General features: G+C 40.5%; 2 protein-coding genes across 2 annotated transcripts; both read right to left on the bottom strand.

Annotated features, from left to right (window-relative positions):
* Positions 1-2,361: 2,361 nt before the first annotated feature.
* Positions 2,362-8,607, bottom strand: LOC133736355 (TMV resistance protein N-like). The gene is made up of 8 exons (XM_062163813.1): positions 8,021-8,607; positions 6,624-7,716; positions 6,216-6,491; positions 5,008-6,105; positions 4,102-4,930; positions 3,434-3,503; positions 2,882-3,164; positions 2,362-2,772 (listed from the first exon to the last, which is right to left on the bottom strand). The coding sequence occupies exons 1-5, from the start codon at positions 8,506-8,508 to the stop codon at positions 4,274-4,276; spliced, it is 3,612 nt and encodes a 1,203-aa protein (XP_062019797.1). The 5' UTR covers positions 8,509-8,607; the 3' UTR covers positions 2,362-2,772; positions 2,882-3,164; positions 3,434-3,503; positions 4,102-4,273.
* Positions 8,608-8,726: 119 nt separating this feature from the next.
* On the bottom strand, positions 8,727-12,158 carry LOC133735819 (histidine kinase CKI1-like). The gene is made up of 6 exons (XM_062163243.1): positions 12,132-12,158; positions 11,958-12,026; positions 11,499-11,874; positions 10,816-11,408; positions 9,415-10,716; positions 8,727-9,292 (listed from the first exon to the last, which is right to left on the bottom strand). Exons 1-6 carry the CDS (start codon positions 12,156-12,158, stop codon positions 9,083-9,085), a joined length of 2,577 nt encoding a protein of 858 aa, XP_062019227.1. The 3' UTR covers positions 8,727-9,082.
* Positions 12,159-17,704: the final 5,546 nt, after the last annotated feature.

Raw genomic sequence — 17,704 nt, 5'->3', positions numbered from 1 at the left:
GCTTACCAGTAATCATTGCAAGAACATATGCCATCTTTAAAGTGGTGGAAACGGTTTGAGTCTCTCACAACAATATCCTTTTGAAGTAGATTTGATGCTAACTTCATGAAGTTGTGGCAATCCAAGCATACTCTGATATTCTTCATTATTTTTATAGCAGTCCTACCGCAATGTAAACCGCTTTCATTCATAATGGCAAACACTAAAGCTAGCTTCTCACTATGATGGTACAATTGCTCCTCTTTGTGCTCCTCTTCCACATCATGCAAGGATGAGCTTGTATCTGGAACATAACCAATTTCCCTTAACCGTCGAATCAGTTCTTTTAGTTTTCTGCTTATAAGATTCCTTTCTGGATGGAGTCGGCCTCCAGAGGAGAATTCATGCACCTGATTTCCGATCTCAATCCAGCTTAATCCAGGTTCCTTTTTCACTCGAGACCCTTTCATTTCCTTCCTAATTAGGCCCGCTTCACCAAAGTTACCATCAGAGCTATATATGTTTGACATTTGTACATAAACTAATGAACTATCTGGAGCCAACTCCTTCAGTCTATCAGCTGCTAACTTGGCCAACTGTGTATTTCCATGCTTCCTACATGATCCAAGGAGTGCACTCCAAACTACGGAATCGGGCTCCATTGCCATTCTACTTACAAGCTTCTCAGCCTCACCAACTCGTCCCGCTCGACCAGGAATGTCAACCATGCATGCATAATGAGAGCAAACACACCTTCCACGCCTCGTCTCTACTAACATCAAACACACCTCCATGATCACACACCTTGCTATACATGGTAATGAGAGCATTCGCAACGTAAACGCAAGCATCCAAAGACATTTTCAAAGCGAGGGCGTGTAGCTGCCGACCATATCCACCATCACTATCGGCACACGAACTTAGCACGCTGGAAAATGCAAACTCATTCGGGAGGTGATGCAGCAACATGGCAGCAAATAAACGAAAACAAGCTTCAGCTCTACTCCGCTGTGCGTAACAGGAAATAAGAGCGGTCCAGGTGACGAGGTTTTTTCTAGGCATTTCATCGAACAGATGGCGGGCATGGTCTAAGTAGCCAAATTTGGCGTACAAGTTGATGAGGTGGTTGGAGACAAAGAGGTCGGGAGGTGTAATGGGGTTGTGGGCAAGCATGTAATGGTGCAGAGAGAGCCCTTGTTGGAGGGAGTGGTGTCGAGCACATGCGTGGAAGAGAGTGGCGTCGAGCACATGCGTGGAAGAGAGTGGTGTCGAGCACATGCGTGGAAGAGAGAGCCCTTGTTTGGTTGCAGTGAGTTTGAGTTGGTGGCGATTGAAGAGTGTAGAAGAGTGAGAGCGCTTCGTTGAGTTGGCCGCGCGTGGCGAGGGCCGCTACTTCGCCGAGAAGAGTATTGGTTTGCAGGTTAAGGCTGGGAGGTGTGGGAAGAACCGGATGGTTGATTGAGGTCAAGGTTCTACGATACGCGCGAGCATATGGGCGTAGCATCACGCTACAGTTAGCTGGGTGTGTCACTTAAGCTCGAGTGGTAGGCTGGTAGCTAACCAAACACAGCTAAATATAGTTGGTTGGTTTGTCCGCAATGCAAACCATGCAAACCCACCAAGTTTTGAACCCCAAAATTCTAGCAATCTGAACGAACTCTTTGCAATATATTGTCCTGATTGTCTCGGCAAAGGATTCATGAGTGTCTTAATGGTGATGATACTTGAAACTTGTTCGACCTGGGATCTTTACAAATCCAATTTTCATGATGCATTGATGCAATCCGATAAGATCAGTTTTATATCTACCTATTAGTTGAGAGGGGATCTTACCTACATTGCAGGTTGGTGAAGCAAAATATTGTCAGCGGCTGACCGGTGGTGTCACTGGTGTGGGATATCAACAGATTCAACACAACTAAACATTTGACATTCAACTCAAAGCAGTTGATGAAATTTAATCTGCTCAGATTCTGGTATTGCAGGTATTTCAATGACGTGTAACTATTCGCAAAAACGTGTTAAATATGCAATCGATGAGAGTAGCTGCTCAAGTACAAAATCTCGAGCTTAGAAAGTTGGCTAATGATTCCAGGAAGGCTAAGGCTAATAGTGTTATTTCCCCTTGAGTCTAGCAAAATCAAAGAGAGTAATCAGCAGCCAGTATCACTGGCGATTGCTTCTTTCTTCCAATACTTCTGTTAGATAACACATCCATGATGGAGGAGGCGAACATCACATAGATGGAAATAATTGAAAAAAAAGGCAAACATCACAGATGGCAAGTCTAGATATTGTTTAATTACTGGCCAGTCACTCCACTCCACTACGCTTGAATGAGACATGAACCGAGTGAGAATAGCTAGCTTAAATTGGAATCAATTAACATAATAACTAAACCCAAGCGGTTATCATTATTTAGGACAGTTTACTTTCTTCACAAGTGATTCACTTTAGAATGTCATTTTAGGGATAATGCAACTGATGATCAACACTAAATACAGAATAGAACGAAACTTACATGAAAACCTCTGTTTGCTTTTTCCTTTTCTTTCGTTCCCTGACAATCATGATTGCAGCTTCCAACAATTTTACTACTTCCCTACCATTGTTTCAAGTAGACGATCATTTTCCCAGGGTTTGCTTAAATAATCATCCATGCTGGCCTCCAACATCCTTTTTGTTTCCTCGCCTGGTGTATGAGCTGTTAATGCAATGATCGGAATGCGAACATGGTAAGATTTCTCCATTCCTTACCTGCCTCTTTGCTTCAAATCCATCTATTTCTGGCATCTGCATGTTAATTTCAACACCAAAGTCACACACTGACACACATGTATATGAGACTACGAACAAGAATATACTAACACGCTGGTTGAGTTTATAATGTTTAATTCATTACCTGACACACCAGCATGACCATTAATTCATTTCCCAAATTCGATAGCCCTTTTCTTTTTCATTTTTTTTTCTTGTTACATTCAATAGCATGACCCTCTCTGAACCTGAACCCCTACCCCTTCATAGACTTCAAAAATTCCTCTATTTCTTCCATCCACAATACCCAAAAGTTCATCAAGTCCAAATGAATTTGCATTCATTTATGAGGAAAGTTCAAGTAACCTTTATACATATGTTCTGCCTCAAGTTTCACTATGTATATCAATCACATGGAGATCTTGAACCTGCAGAGAGAGCATGAAGAAAAGCTTTAGATAATTAGCCTGACACGATACGCTTACGACCAATTAAGAAAATTCTCCAACACCAGCTAGTTGGTGGCATCAATGCATTCATCTTTATCTAGAATTGATGGCTAATGGCAACATAAGTCGGCACAACTCTATACCACATACAAATTGCAAAGAATGTACCATAACATCCATTGTTACAATCATACAATCATGTCAATTTAGCATCCAATGGTACAGTTATGGACGTCCGACATCCGTACCTTTTAATGGTTTACTATATAGAAGCCCTGCCCATCCTCTTCAAGGGGAGCCACATAACTGTCATAGAATCTGCTAAGAGTGCAATGCAAGACTACTTAAAATTCTCTGCAACAGCACACACTCATTGTATAAAAGTACAATTTCAAAAGTACAAGCCTGCAAATGTACTGATAGCATATAGACTAAAATTACTAGCTTACATGCTTTTCTGTATATCAAACTAACTTACAGAGAATCAATGAGCAAATCCAGATTATACATGTAAAACTATTGCAAGTGATATAGGTTACACAAGATATATGCCACATGATAAGAGCATCTCCAACAGACTCCCTACACGAGCTTTTAAGTAACTTAGGGAATTTGCTCCAATGTACTCCCTATCATGCTCCTAAAATAATAAAATCACTAGAAGCTCCTAAATACATGTAGATAGAAAGTGGCTCTACTGCATTAAGTTGCACTTTCTTATTACTCTTGCCAAATATTAAATTTAAAAGAGTATAAAAATGGTTATTTCTTCTTAAAATTTAACCATGGTTGGAGGAACAATGTAAAAACAAACCCCTGTGAAATAATTTGTGGTGGAGTCCACTAAATATGTTGGCAGAATAATAGCTATCTAATTAATAAGACACAATATAGAATTAGAGTGAACCAGGCTAACCTATCTGTGCAAAATGAGGCAAGAGAGCTCCAGATAGTAATTACTGCAGAAGTTCAATGTGAGAGGAGGGACCACTGACCATTCTGCACTCATTTCCAACCATGGGATCAAGAAGTCCTTAATTTTGGTTTTTCAAAGTGGCCAGTATTGAATCCCTATATTTCTGCCAATCCTATAGTTCTTCAAGGGTGCAGGTTCTACTACCAGTACCACAAGTTTCCCCTTCCAACTTTTTTTTTGGGTGAATGGTTTCCCCTTCAACTTGATTCTCAAAATCAGTCAATATATCCTCATATGGAGGAGACATCCTACTGCTTGATTGAGTTATTGTTTGGTTCAACTCTAGCACATCTTGCTCATATATCAGACGTACCCCACACTCCTTCACCCTCAGGCCTGGCCCTCTTGTTTCAAATAAGAACTCAAGCTGACTGCAACTGTTCTGCCACCAATCTGTACCAAAGTATTTATCACGGGACACATAGAATATCCAAAGGTGATCTGACTCAACCTGGCAAAATTGTTCGCTAAAGCGAAATGCAGGCTGTTTGCCGTATACTTCTAGTTCTCTTCCATTCAGCTTCAGGCAACATACAAGATGATGAGTGGCCTTAAAAGTCTTGAACTGACAGATATCAAGCTCATCAACCTGACGGTGCTCATGGAGTACAAAAACAGCACACAAAACAAATCCCAAAAACCTACTCTGATTCCAATCTGGAAGTAGGTCTACAGTTAATGAACTCGCAAATCTTCGATGATGAAACCACTCAGGAATTCTACTTCCAGGAATTACAATTTGAAAAGTTTCCGTCACACTAGAAACTTGCTGTCATGAAAAATAGGTATTTAATTAATTGATTTAATAGGAGCACAGAGAGAGAGAGAGAGAGAGAGAACTAGTACCTGATTAAGGAATATCCTCAGCATTTCAAATGCTATGTTACAGCTGCCCTGATTGTCATTTAGTTTGAAGCAATTGATGAAATTGAAATATGATTTCTCCAATCGATTGAAATTGGATACATCAAACAGCATTTTCAGTGAAGAACAACCATCTGCCCTCACATCCAATTTACTATTTGATGGAAGTCCTGACAACTCTTGAAGTGTCTTGCAATTCTCCAAATTAATGTTTTGAAGCTTAAAACAGGACCTGATGCTTGGAGGAAGCTTAACAAAATTATTTCCACTCAGATTTAGTGCCACTAAGGAGGGAAAACAGGCAAAGTTGGCAAATGCAGCGTCAACAAGATTGCAGTTACTTATGTTTAGATCTGTTAAATTACATAGACGAGATAGTGGCAACCGGATACTCACTGATGTATTTGCATTTTGCTCTGTAGAATAACACAGATCAGATGCAGGCAACTGCATACTCATTGGTTCTATATCAGCTCTTTGCACCAATCTAGAAGGCAAGGACCATGACAAATATTTCCCAACAACTTCACAACCACGTTTTGTAAGATGATTTACAGCAGTTCTAAATGCACCATTCTCCCTCACACTATCCTGTTCGCCGAGTTTCAAACATCCAGAAAGATCAAGCTTTTTAAGAGACTCCAATCTACTAAGCAGTTCTAAGGTGCTTGCAAGGCATACAAGATTTTTGCAGTTGCTAAGATTCAGTGAAGCAAGGCCACTCAGGCATCCAATTGACACAGGTAGTTTTTCAATGGCAGTCTCATTGAGATAAAGCTTTGATAAACGCTTCATATTTCCAGCGAACTCGGGAATCTTTTTAACTTTTGAGCAGTTAGAAAGAATCAAAGTTTCAAGAGATTCCATTTCAATCTTACTTGGCAGATTCTCAAGACTCTCGCAATCTTTAAGATTCAATACAATAAGCCTTTTGAGTTGTCCGACAGATTGATGAAGTTTTACCAAAGTCTTACATCCTTCAAGATCTAAAGTCTCAAGATTTTGAACGCCTGTGAGGTCTGGGGTCTGGACTATTTTTTGAGAATGGCATAGTTTGATGAACTTCAACTTGTCAAAATTCTGTTCAATACATATATAAAGCAATCAGGAAAATAGTAAGGCACAACATAAACAGACTTTTCTAATACAAATTAATGAATAATCAATAGTCCATCAACCAACAGTCATACCTTTGCTCCTTTCCAGAGGTGTTCAATGTTGCTGTGGCACAAGTTAAGTTCAAAAAGTTCGTCTGGTTCAAAATTCTGTGGGAGGGATCTTAAGGGGTACCCACTCCATTCAAGGAGTCTCAAGGAATTAGACAGAAAAGTGAGGCCTTTGGGAAGATCCACGTTACGAATATGGAGAAGACTGAGTTGTGACAAATTTGAAAAGGCTTCTGGTTTCCAATGAGCCACTTCTAACTGAGGCAACTCCATTACCATGGCTCGGATTTTGTCTGTTCCCTAATTATGAAAAACAAGAGTAATGAGTGATGTTCAACAAGACAAAGAATACTACTACTGATTACTTAAATAAATTAAAGCAGTTCTACGGTTCTCCTTTCTTTTCTTTTTTCTACATAATCACACTCTTACCTTATTTTTCTTCAGCACATTGTGGATAACTTCAGGATACCATAATCTACTTCGTTTACCTGGCTCATCAGGGGACTCTCGACGAACTATTTCCAAGCCCATTTCTTGTAGCAAATCATGCATCGACAGCTTGTTCTTAAAAATAGTAATGAGAGATTTTTCCTCAAGAACCTTTAAACCAATGCCAGGTTCTAGCTTGCAATAGCCTAGTATTTGTGTCACACGATCCCTGTCCTTCCCCTTGTACAAACAAGCAATATGTAGGAATATCTGTTGGTCTTTTTCCTCTAGTCCATCAAAACTAATCTGAAGCACACCCATAACTTTTCTATTTGGTGTATTATGTAGCCTCTCTATTGTACTTTCCCATTCATTGGTGCTTCTACCAGATAGAAAAGAACCTAAAACCACAAGAGCCAACGGAAGCCCCTGAGCATACCCTATAATATGGTGGCACAAGTCCAAATAATCTTCTGGTGGGAAGCTATTCTTGAAAGCCTTTAAACTCAATAGTTGAATAGCTTCACCACGAGCTAACCCAGTAGCCTTGTATGTATCATCAACATCCCTTAGCAAATGAATATCTGGGGTGGTTACAATAATTCTACTCCCCGGACCGAACCAGTCCCGACTTCCAGCCAATTTATCTAATTGATTGATGTGATCCACATCATCAATAACAACAAGCACCTTTAGTTTACATAACCGCCTTTCTATCATAATAGCTCCTGCATATTCATCCTCAATGTCAACTTTTGTCCTCAGGATTCTGGAAAGTAGTTTTTCTTGAAGAGAAACTAGGCCATCCTTTTCAGATTTTTCTCTAACATTGGAAAGAATGCAGCTTTGGTCAAAATCCTGACAAATTCGATCATGGATGGCTCGAGCAAGTGTTGTCTTACCTATACCCCGCATGCCATGGATCCCTATAAAACGCACCCCACCAAGCTGCGGACATATGTAATTGCTTAATAAATCATCAATGCGGGAATCCATTCCTATGAAGCCCTTGTCAACACTTGAAGAGGTATAAGTATGACCTAGTCTCCGAAGTATATACGTAACAATGTCCTCAATCAATTTTCCGTCATCCCTGAGAAGAAGAAAAAAGAAAATAGATAAAACGCTGAGTTAGCAAGTAACATGTCAAAAGAAGAAAGAAAAAAACATTTCCATTTACCCATTTAGCACAAATAAATGCAAATACCGAGGATCTCTCAACTCTACAAGAGTTTGCAGTTGAAATCTGATCATAATCTAACTACAAATAGGCACTCCATTCGTATTAATTCTATCCCTCCCTCAGAAAACGCAAATTGCCAAACATTATATGTTGAACAAAAATACATATGAACATATGAAGGTATGAACTATGAAGGAAGGGGAGTAGTACTTACTTATAATCCTCCGAGACCCACCCACCAATACCGCCAACCGTCGTCAAAGCATGTCTCCACTCCTCTAGTTTGTCCTTATTTCCATAGACTTCTTCATGTTCCCTTACCGCTACTGTACGCAGCTGAAAACTTCCCGTTTGGTTGCGCACATCAGAGGGAGCCACTCGGTAGAAGATCGGGAAGACGAATCGTCCCCTCCTTACCAAGCATTGAAAAATCTTGGAGAGTTCATCCAAGCACCAGGATGAAGAAGCGAAATTCTCTGAAAAAACGACAAGGGCGAATCTTGAGTCCTGAATTGCTGTAAAAAGTGATGGGCCAATGGTTGATCCTCTCTCCAGGCTTTCGTCATCTATGAAGGTTATAATTCCCTTCGCAGTTAGCGCACGATACAGATGGCAGGTGAAAGTCTCGCGGGTATCTTCCCCTCTGAAGCTTAGAAACACATCGTATTTGTATCGTCGACGAGGAGACCAAGTTGACGCCATTAATTGTTTGAATACTATTTATTTAAGACTGAAACTCTCCCTCCTCAGCCTCCTGTAGTCTACGGCGAGATAAGAATGATAAGTCTTCAATGGATCTAATTTTCCATTCCGCTAAAGCGATTGCAATTTTTAACTATTTTTTTCCAGTTTTGTGGGCCCCAACAGTCAATTATTAAATGCAAACATCACATATATATTGATACTAATTGTTGAATTGCTGACAAGAAATCAGAAGTCAGCTTTCCTCTTTCGATTCACGCTCTTTTAACTAATTCAACGACTTCGGTCACTCCACTCGACAACACTTGAGTGAGTCTGAGAGAGACATGAACCAATTGAGAAGCTAGCTAGCTAGCTAGCTTAGATTGCAATCAATTAACATAGTAACTAAACCCATGCGCTTATCATTATTTCTAGGACAATTTTACTTTCTTCACAAGTTATTCACTTTAGAGTTTAGAATGTTATTTTAGGAGACTTTTCTTATGATGCAACTGATGATCAACACTAGATACAGAATTGAACGGAACTTACATGAAATGAAAAGCTCTGTTTGCAGCTTCCAACAATTTTACTACTTGCCTACCAGTCTACCCATTGTTTCAAGTAGACGATCCTTTTCCAAGGGTTTGCTCAAATAGTCATCCATGCCGGCCTCCAACATCCGTCTTGTTTCCTCGCCTGGTGTATGAGCTGTTAATGCAATGATCGGAATGCGAACATGGTGAGTTTTCTCCACTTTCCTTATCTCCCTTGTTGCTTCAAATCCATCCATTTCTGGCATCTGCATGTTAATTTCAACACCAAAGTCACACACTAGCTAACACATGCATGTACACAAGACTAGGAACAAGAATATACTACCACGCAGCTGGTTGAATATATACATACTGTTTAATTCATTACCTGACAGTCCATTAGTACAAAATCATATTCATGTTTCCCTTGGTTGTCTAGATCTATGCGAATTACATCTAGAGCTTCTCTTCCATTTTTACAAAGCTTCACAGTTGCTCCCTCCTTTAACAGAATTCTCATAGCCAAATAGCTCAGAAGCTCATCATCCTCGGCAACCAAAATTTTTTTCCCACTCAAGGGTGTGCTCGGATTACCATGTTCATGTGTTTCTCTATGTGGATGTGGGTGGTCATGACCAACTGGTGAGTTTCTTGATGTAGAGCCAACATTATGAGACTGATCATGACATTGGATTGGTGAAGATGAGATATCAGATTCATCATCAGTATGTAACCGATATCTTGACGGACTAGGAGCTCGGGAGACTACTTTTGATCCAACCTGAAATGTGTCCCCTGCTGATCTATTTGGTAGTGCACCCCCATACTCTGGAAGAAATCTTACCACTTCGAAAAGACAAGTACCATGAAGTGCCCTTTTTATGATGACATCATCCGGATCAAGGCCACTCAAGTCCACTAATCTATGAGACTGCGGATTTTCTAACCAAACGGTCCTGCACGAAGCATTTTGAAGGCCTCTTTTGAACTCAGTTATAATCTTACATAATTGCATATATGGTCCAGCTGTCGTATCTATCACTAGCAATATAAAGGCGGGTGCACCACCAACATTGGTAGTCGTCTTCTTAAATAGAGAGCACATATTGTTGTACGTTTCATCCATAGCACTCATTAAAGGGTGCACCTCCTTTGCTCTATTACCGGAGTTGCATGGTGTAGATTTGCTCAAGCAGTCCTGCAGACCCAAATCAGATATTCCTGAAGATGAACTAGGATGACCCTTCATCCTCATGTGTTTTATTTTCTTGAGAGTATGAGCTAGTTGTCCCCATTGTTCTACCACTGATACCTTTATCCCAAGGCTGCTCTTCATGAACTGGTATACTATTCTCCGCCGCTCTTCATTTTTAATCAGTAGTACAACAATGGATTCCTCTACCTTAGCACTACTAGGGGTGGTGCAGAATACATTCAACCTAGGACTTCCAATTGGTGTGAGATTTGGACTAGGAATTATGGTCAACCTGGGGTTTGCATTTGCTATTAATCCCAATTGTTGATCTCTGTCATCACAACTAGGGTCACCTCCCAATTCAAGGTCTTGTTGTAATTTTATATGATCCCCACACACATTAATAGCTCTCAGGAGAACATTAAACCTGAAGCATGTCCCTTTTTCACCAATCTCCTTGTCCACAATTCCTATTTCTCCGTGCATCAAGCGTACCTAGTGCAAGACAAACACATTTCAAGTATCTTCGATCATCGAGCAATAAGTAAACTTACCAAAGAATAAATTAGTATTGTTATTATGCACAGTACTTACCAGAGACTGAACGATACCAAGTCCTAAGCCAGTACCTCCTTCTCCATGAGCTTTTTCTTTGACTTGGACATAGTTTTCAAACACTTCTTTTTGCTTCTCCTTGGGAATTCCCCTCCCTGAATCATCCACCTCAAAAACAAAGTCCAAATAATTTGGATCATGTTGAACACCATTCACTGCTTTTATGCCATCTGACTGTTCTTTGGTCATGTTCTTGTAGTTCAAAAAACACAACAAATGCTTCAAGAAACCATTATTCTGATCAGAATCAGCAGCAGTGATTGAATTCATGAAACTAGGTTTCTGAACCCAAGCACGAACGGTTACATGTCCCTCTGAAGTAAATTTGACAGCATTCCCTAATAAGTTGCATAATATTTGCTTAAGCCTTCTCCTATCACCTCTCACATGTGCAAACTTTAGAAGTGAGCAATCATATGGATCCAACATCACATCTACGCCCTTCTTTAAACCCGATGGAAGAAAGAAATCGATTACCTCTTCAACAAGTTGGAATATGTCAAATTCCTCATCTTCAAGTACCATCTTACCCGCTTCAATTTTGCTTTTATCAAGAATAGAGTTCAAAATACCTGTAAAACAATTAGTACATAATTTGAAATAACCACAACAACGGAAAATTTGGTTTCATTGAGAAAGATTAATCATCTAGCTTCTCATACCTAAGAGGTGTTTAGTACATGCCTCCATTTGTGTTAGATATTTCTTTATTTCGGAGCCCTGGGAAACTTCATTGCAGGATATCTTGATCAATTCAGTCATGCAAGCAAGAGCATTACGAACATCATGGCTTGCACTTGTAATTGCATCAGATTTTTTCATACTCTTTGTCTCAGCTTGTCGAATTGCCTCATCTTGTTTTATGAGTTTGGTACAAAGTTGAATCTCCCGTTTGGCAGCAGCCAGCATTAGGAAAAAATAACTAAAGAGGAAGAGAGCCATAATGACAATCATCACAATCAGGAGGACGATTGCCATTCTGCAATCCTTGTGAACAAGGTTGATTAACCCACTCTCCGAAAAAGCAAGTACATAAACCTGGAACTCAGAAAGTAGTATATCATTAATTAGTTATATGTAGCTAGCTCACTCGAAACATAAGATTTGAGGTTTAAACCTACATTATGCTCAACATGTTTGATGACACTGATCAATAAACCAGAAAGTACCACTACCACCAAGCCAGTTACCTGCATGTTTAGATCAGTTGGAATTAATACTTGTAAGCAAGCACATTCTTGTAAATTATAGTGACAACGACGAGCAATTGGAAGAAGCAAGAGGAGAAGAATTACCAACAAGACAAAGAAAACACGCCTCATTTGCAGTGTCAAAACGGGGAGCTTCATTGGGCCGGGTCTTGTAGAATCTAAACGTTGTAGTTAACTAAGAAGTAAGACCAATATCCTCCAAACCTAACTAAGAAAGTAAAAGAAAATAGATAAGAGAAACAATATATATCATGTTGGAAAAAGAAAAATATCTATGGGAATCCTTACCTTAGATCAATCCGTTCAAACACTTGCCTTGTGCTCTTTTCTTGTGAGCAAAGCTAAGGTTGGAGTAGGGCAACCCTAATATGCTGTTCAGATAATGCAGATCGAGATTGAGGTTTAGAGTATATATGCTGTTCAGATAATACAGATCGAGATTGAGGTTTAGAGATGATAGGGTTCTAGGTTAATGCTAAGAGGATTAGGGTCTAGCTCTCTTTTGGAACTTTTCCCTCCATAAGTTTTTCCTTCTTAATTTGGGTCATGGATTTAATTGCGTGGTTCTCTCCCAATTCATCTTTTCTCCACAATCAAATTTCCTTTTGCAAACTAAATTTAATTTAAAGGATTTTTTTTTTTTTTTTTTGGCTCTTCTCATTGATTGATTTGCAGATTTGTGAAAAACACTTGCCAAAATTCATTCTTGATATTTGATAATATTAACCTGAATTTTGCGAAACGACAGGGCGGCCCTAACGAACAGGGTGCACGTAAAAAGGAAGGAAATTCTCTCTAATTTTTCACTCAGCCAGTGGCTAGCCAGAAATCTCAAGAAAGAGGGTCAAATTTATAACACAATCTTTTGCCAAAAATAATAAATAACACGTACATATTTCAAAACATATTAGTGTATATTTCTTGTATTAATGTGGAAATTGAAAGACCCTTAAATCATGCTAAATAAATTTTGGGATTTGAGATGAATGATAAATGTAGAAAAATGTGTTACTTCGATTTTGCTTTTCTGATATCAGGCATAGTGTCATATAGATCAATAAGCTAAGAAAACCTTGAAAAGATACATTAATTGTATATATGTAGTGTATTAATAGTGTAAGATATTATTTCATTCCATTAAAGTTGAAGAATAATTAAGACTAAATTGTGTAAATGGTCATTATCCCTATATTAAATTTTGAAAATTTAGACTAATTAAGGATTTTCCAAAAATTGAGAAGGGGTCAATTTTATTTTATTCCATTAAGGTTCATAGATAATTAAGATTAATTAAAGATTTTCAAAAATTGAGAAGGGTCTATTCTGTAGACCTCCAAGATATCACAGTCTTTACCCATGGTGAACACTTAACCAGTTTGGGAATGACCTTTGTGTGGGTCAGAGAGATACCCAGCATCAGCAAAACCTTCCAAAACGCTAACTTCGTTTTGGGATGGGGAGAGGGGACGCAGGCCAGTGTTGGCGGCGTTCCTGGTGTGTGATGGGTCCGAATCCATCATCTCTTTGTAGGGATAGAACAAGCACATATCAATCGTACATCTCAAGTATCGAAAGATATCTTTTACACCAATCTAATGGCGTCGCGTTGGCGCAGAGCTATATCTTAGCTAACAAGTTCATGGTAAATGAGATGTCCGGTCATGTGCATGGAGCTAAGTACAATAATGCGCATATTGTACTTAACTAGGGCATTTCTGCCCCTAGCGCATCTTCGTCATCATCCTTTGAACGAAGGGGATCCTTTTCAGGATCAAGACTACGGACGATCATGGGGGTGCTTGAAGGTTTGACCTTGTCAAAATGCCTAAGCATCTATCAACACGATGCTCAAGTTCCAAACCGAGACATAATCGTGTTCTCCCAAAATCCTTCATCTCAAACTCGGATTTCTAGTGTTCAGCGGTTTCCCTTAACTCTTTAAGGGCTTCTAATGAAGATCATGTCCAACATGAACCGCGATAGAATCCTAAACTTGTTATGGAAACGCGTGGGCATATCCCTTCCCAATCAAGTAGTCACTTTAGTGAGCGTTTCAACCTCTTTGTAAACGCGCTCCGTGGTCTAGAGCCAGTTGACTTGGGTAAATGAAGTTCACCATGAACCTTCATGTATATTCCGTATCTAGATCCCCATAGAGATACGTAGTGACCACATTTGTAAGCTGCATGTTCAGTTATTCGGAAACTACCAAACTGACAAGGTAGTGGAGTGCAATGACATCCATTACGAGAGAATAGGTCTCATCGTAGTCGATTCCAAGGCGTTTTGTGAGAAGCCTTGCGCCATAAGGCGAGATTGCCATCTCTTTTTCTCATCACGCTTTCTAACGAAGACCCATTAGTCAATAGGTTTTATGTCAGGAGGTGTTGGCATTACTGGCTCAGAAAACCTTCCTCTTCGTTAGAGAATCCATCTTAACCTGGATCGCATCTTTCCATTTAGGCCAAATCTCTCTACGTTGGCATTCATTCATCAACGGAGCGTGGTTCGATATCATTTAACTCAACAAACTCATGCGCAACGAAATGCGCAACTACATCATCAATTATGATGGAGTTTCTATCCCACGTCTCATGTACACTAGTGTAAGTTTCATAGAGCTCTATATTCTCAGGAATAGGTTCTGACGTTGAGGCGTCCCCCAACAATAACCATAACCCGGAAGATACTCATGAGACGGATTTTGAGTGTCGATGATCAAAGGATTGGAATGTGCCAAAGTATCCTTCGAACCCACGGTCCTCCCATGCATTCTAGCTGGGGCCATGGCCTGTAAAGCCAGAGTGCCACTCTCTATGGCGTTAGCGCCATGCCTACCTCTGTGTAGGGTGGCGCTATGTCCTCTCGTAGGGACGTCCATCCTTGCAGGCATGTTTGCAGCATATTTGTGTGATCTCGTCACTTTAACAGGGATCGAGATGAGACATAGTGGGGACAGGCCACGACAATTCCGGTCGTTCCTGCTGAACATCTGTGTTCTTATCTCCCCCTAACGACGGGAAGACTGTCTCATCAAAGTGACATCCGCAAATCTAGCGGTAAGGGGATCGCCATGCAAGGGCATTAAGTGGCGGACGATTGTTGGAGTCTCAAATCCAACTGAGTTGCCCATTCGTCTGTAAGGACCCATCATAGAGCGCTGTGGCTGCGCAATTGGCACATAAATGGCGCACTCAAATACGCGTAAGTACTATACTTGTACCCAGTCACTAGCTGTAACGCAGAGGTACATTGAGTGGCGGTGGGTCGTAGACGAATTAGCATTGCTGCATGCGATATTGCATCACCCCAAGCGGATATAAGGCGGTTGGTGCGCATTACCAATGTCCGGACTACCATCGTAGTCATTTCCGCGAGACCATTTGGGTGTGCTCATGGGAATATGATGTCCAACATCAGTCCCAAATGCAATAACTATCGAAAGTCTTCGATGTAAACTCACTAGCATAGTCAAATCCAATTGACTGAATAGGATGATTCGGGGAGTGAGCCCGTTGTCATATGATGTGTGCTAGGAGTGTTTCATAAGCAGCATTACAAGTGGACAATGGCACAACACGTGACCAGCGTGTTTGCATGTCAACCAACATCATGAGATATTTAAACGTCCGCAAGTTGGGTGAATCAGTCCAGAGAATCCCTACGGATTCTATGTAAGAACATAATGAGTATTGTCATATCCTTTGCATAGGACGGTCTCACTCCTAATTTTCCTAAGGAAGTGGCTTTGTAAAATGAACGAGAGGCCTTAGAAGCAACCAAGGAGAGTTTTGGTTGGGCTTGAGCGTTTGAAACGCATATTGAAGCAAAGTTTGTGACTACATCACCCATCATGGTGTCATGACCATGGGAAGTGGCATCCATGGCGTTATAACCATGGGGATTGACATCCATGGCGTCATGGCCATGGGTAGCACCAAATATGGCGTTGTCACAAGGGACTTGGGCGGCCATATGGCGCTCCAAGACAGCTGCAGCGCCAGATGCTGCAATTGTTGCGGTCTTGCTAAGTCCAGGAATCAATTTTTGATTCTTGCTCCATTTCGCTCGAGGGTGTCCATGTGAAGTCTTTAGTAGACGGATCACCATATCATGACCAAGGTGACTTATCCTGTCGAGACAAAGTCAATATGTGTCTAAATCCAAGAGATCTTCTCTCATAACTTTATTGGATTTAATAGCTCGAATAGTGACATAGAGTCCACTAGAGAGACACATATACTTCTCTAAGATGCGCCATCGTTCGCAATCATTAGAGGCATTGCAAAGGAACTCATTTCCGTTCTCTACATGCGTTTTTGCATGGAATCCGTTGGCTATAGGGTACGATTTGCCCTAAGAGCGTAGAGAGTTTCTGTGACAGTAATCAAGGGGCCATTTGGCAAGTGGAACTTGGGCTATTCCATGTCCTTGAATTAATACCGATGGCCCAGCCATCGTAGTCACATAATAATATGCTCAGAATTAAAATTGAGTCATAATGAAAAGAACTCAAAATTTTATTCATAAGCCAACGGAGTACATCATTGTCTCTTAACCATTAGGAGAATCTAATCCAAATGCTTAGCTAATGCAAAACAATGGTAGTCGTCTAACTTCTTTCGGTAATTCCAACGCAAATGTGACCAGGTGAGTAGGGAGTGTCGGTGGAGCAAAGCTCGCTTAATTACCACTTATCTCAAAACCTTCCTAGACATCACATTTACATTGAGTACGCCTACTTTGAAGAAAGACTAAACCATAGGCATCTACTACAAAAATAATACGGCAATTGCCTACATCTCTTGGAAAATAAAGACTTAAACAGAATTGGCGATCTATTGATCCCAGCCAGATTCGTAGTCTTCAACCCTTCACTCTAGATCATCTTCTTGATCTTCTTGTTCTACATAGTGAGCTTCTATTGCTTCACAAATATGCTTTGTAGGCGGTGACAAGTTCTTCACGAGCTCTACAAATGTGTGCCCAATGATCAGACACTCCACATTGAGAACATACATCTCTTTGCTCAAACTCCATTGATTGAGGCGCTTTGAAAGCGTCATTTAGATGGCTCTTAATGTTGGTGGCGCCACCAACATGGCCAGAGGCGTTGCCTCCCTCTCTCTTTCCACGTTGACCTCTTCGGTTCCGTGTTTGCCTATATTGGCGGTTACCTTCCCAAGTAGAGTGATAATATGGATCAGAACGTCCAGAAGTATTAGGGTTTTGCTCTTGGCGCCTTCTCTTAGGGGCGCGACTATAATTGGACTCCGGAATATGCTCTATTTCCACGGATCTCGAATTATAGTTCTTCACAAGGATGTTGTCATGCTTTTCAGCGACATTCATAGCTCCAATGAGCTCATGAAACCTTGTGATCCGTCCTGCAGCAATATCGATTCTATAGTTCTTAGCAACCATCAATGCAGAGACGGGGAAGGTAGAGAGAGGCTTCTCAATCAACATCGCATTTGTGATCTCTTTATCACAGAATTCCATTAAGGATTTAATGCGAAGTGCTTCCGAGTTATAGTCAAGGACTGACTTGAAATCATAGGAGCGGAGGTTATACCATCTCACTTCTAGGTCAGGAAGCAAGGAAGGAGTCACAGACGTTGCCAAATCTTTCTTTGAGTGAGACCCACAGTCTTCTG

This window comes from Rosa rugosa, chromosome 3 (assembly GCF_958449725.1).
Source record: "Rosa rugosa chromosome 3, drRosRugo1.1, whole genome shotgun sequence".
NCBI classification, from domain to species: Eukaryota; Viridiplantae; Streptophyta; class Magnoliopsida; order Rosales; family Rosaceae; genus Rosa; species Rosa rugosa.
Note: the sequence above shows the minus strand (reverse complement) of the source record. Positions and strands in the feature narration are given on the sequence as shown.

Excerpts from the sequence above, each read along its gene's own strand:
- LOC133736355 (XM_062163813.1), bottom strand. The coding sequence starts at position 8,508 with ATGGCGTCAACTTGGTCTCCTCGTCGACGATACAAATACGATGTGTTT. Across the intron at positions 7,717-8,020 it reads TGGGTCTCGGAGGATTATAA|GGATGACGGAAAATTGATTG; the intron begins GTAAGTACTACT and ends TCTTCTTCTCAG. Across the intron at positions 6,492-6,623 it reads ATGTGCTGAAGAAAAATAAG|GGAACAGACAAAATCCGAGC; the intron begins GTAAGAGTGTGA and ends TTTCATAATTAG.
- LOC133735819 (XM_062163243.1), bottom strand. The coding sequence starts at position 12,158 with ATGAGGCGTGTTTTCTTTGTCTTGTTG. Across the intron at positions 12,027-12,131 it reads GTGTTTTCTTTGTCTTGTTG|GTAACTGGCTTGGTGGTAGT; the intron begins GTAATTCTTCTC and ends CTAAACATGCAG. Across the intron at positions 9,293-9,414 it reads TTGTACTAATGGACTGTCAG|ATGCCAGAAATGGATGGATT; the intron begins GTAATGAATTAA and ends ATTAACATGCAG.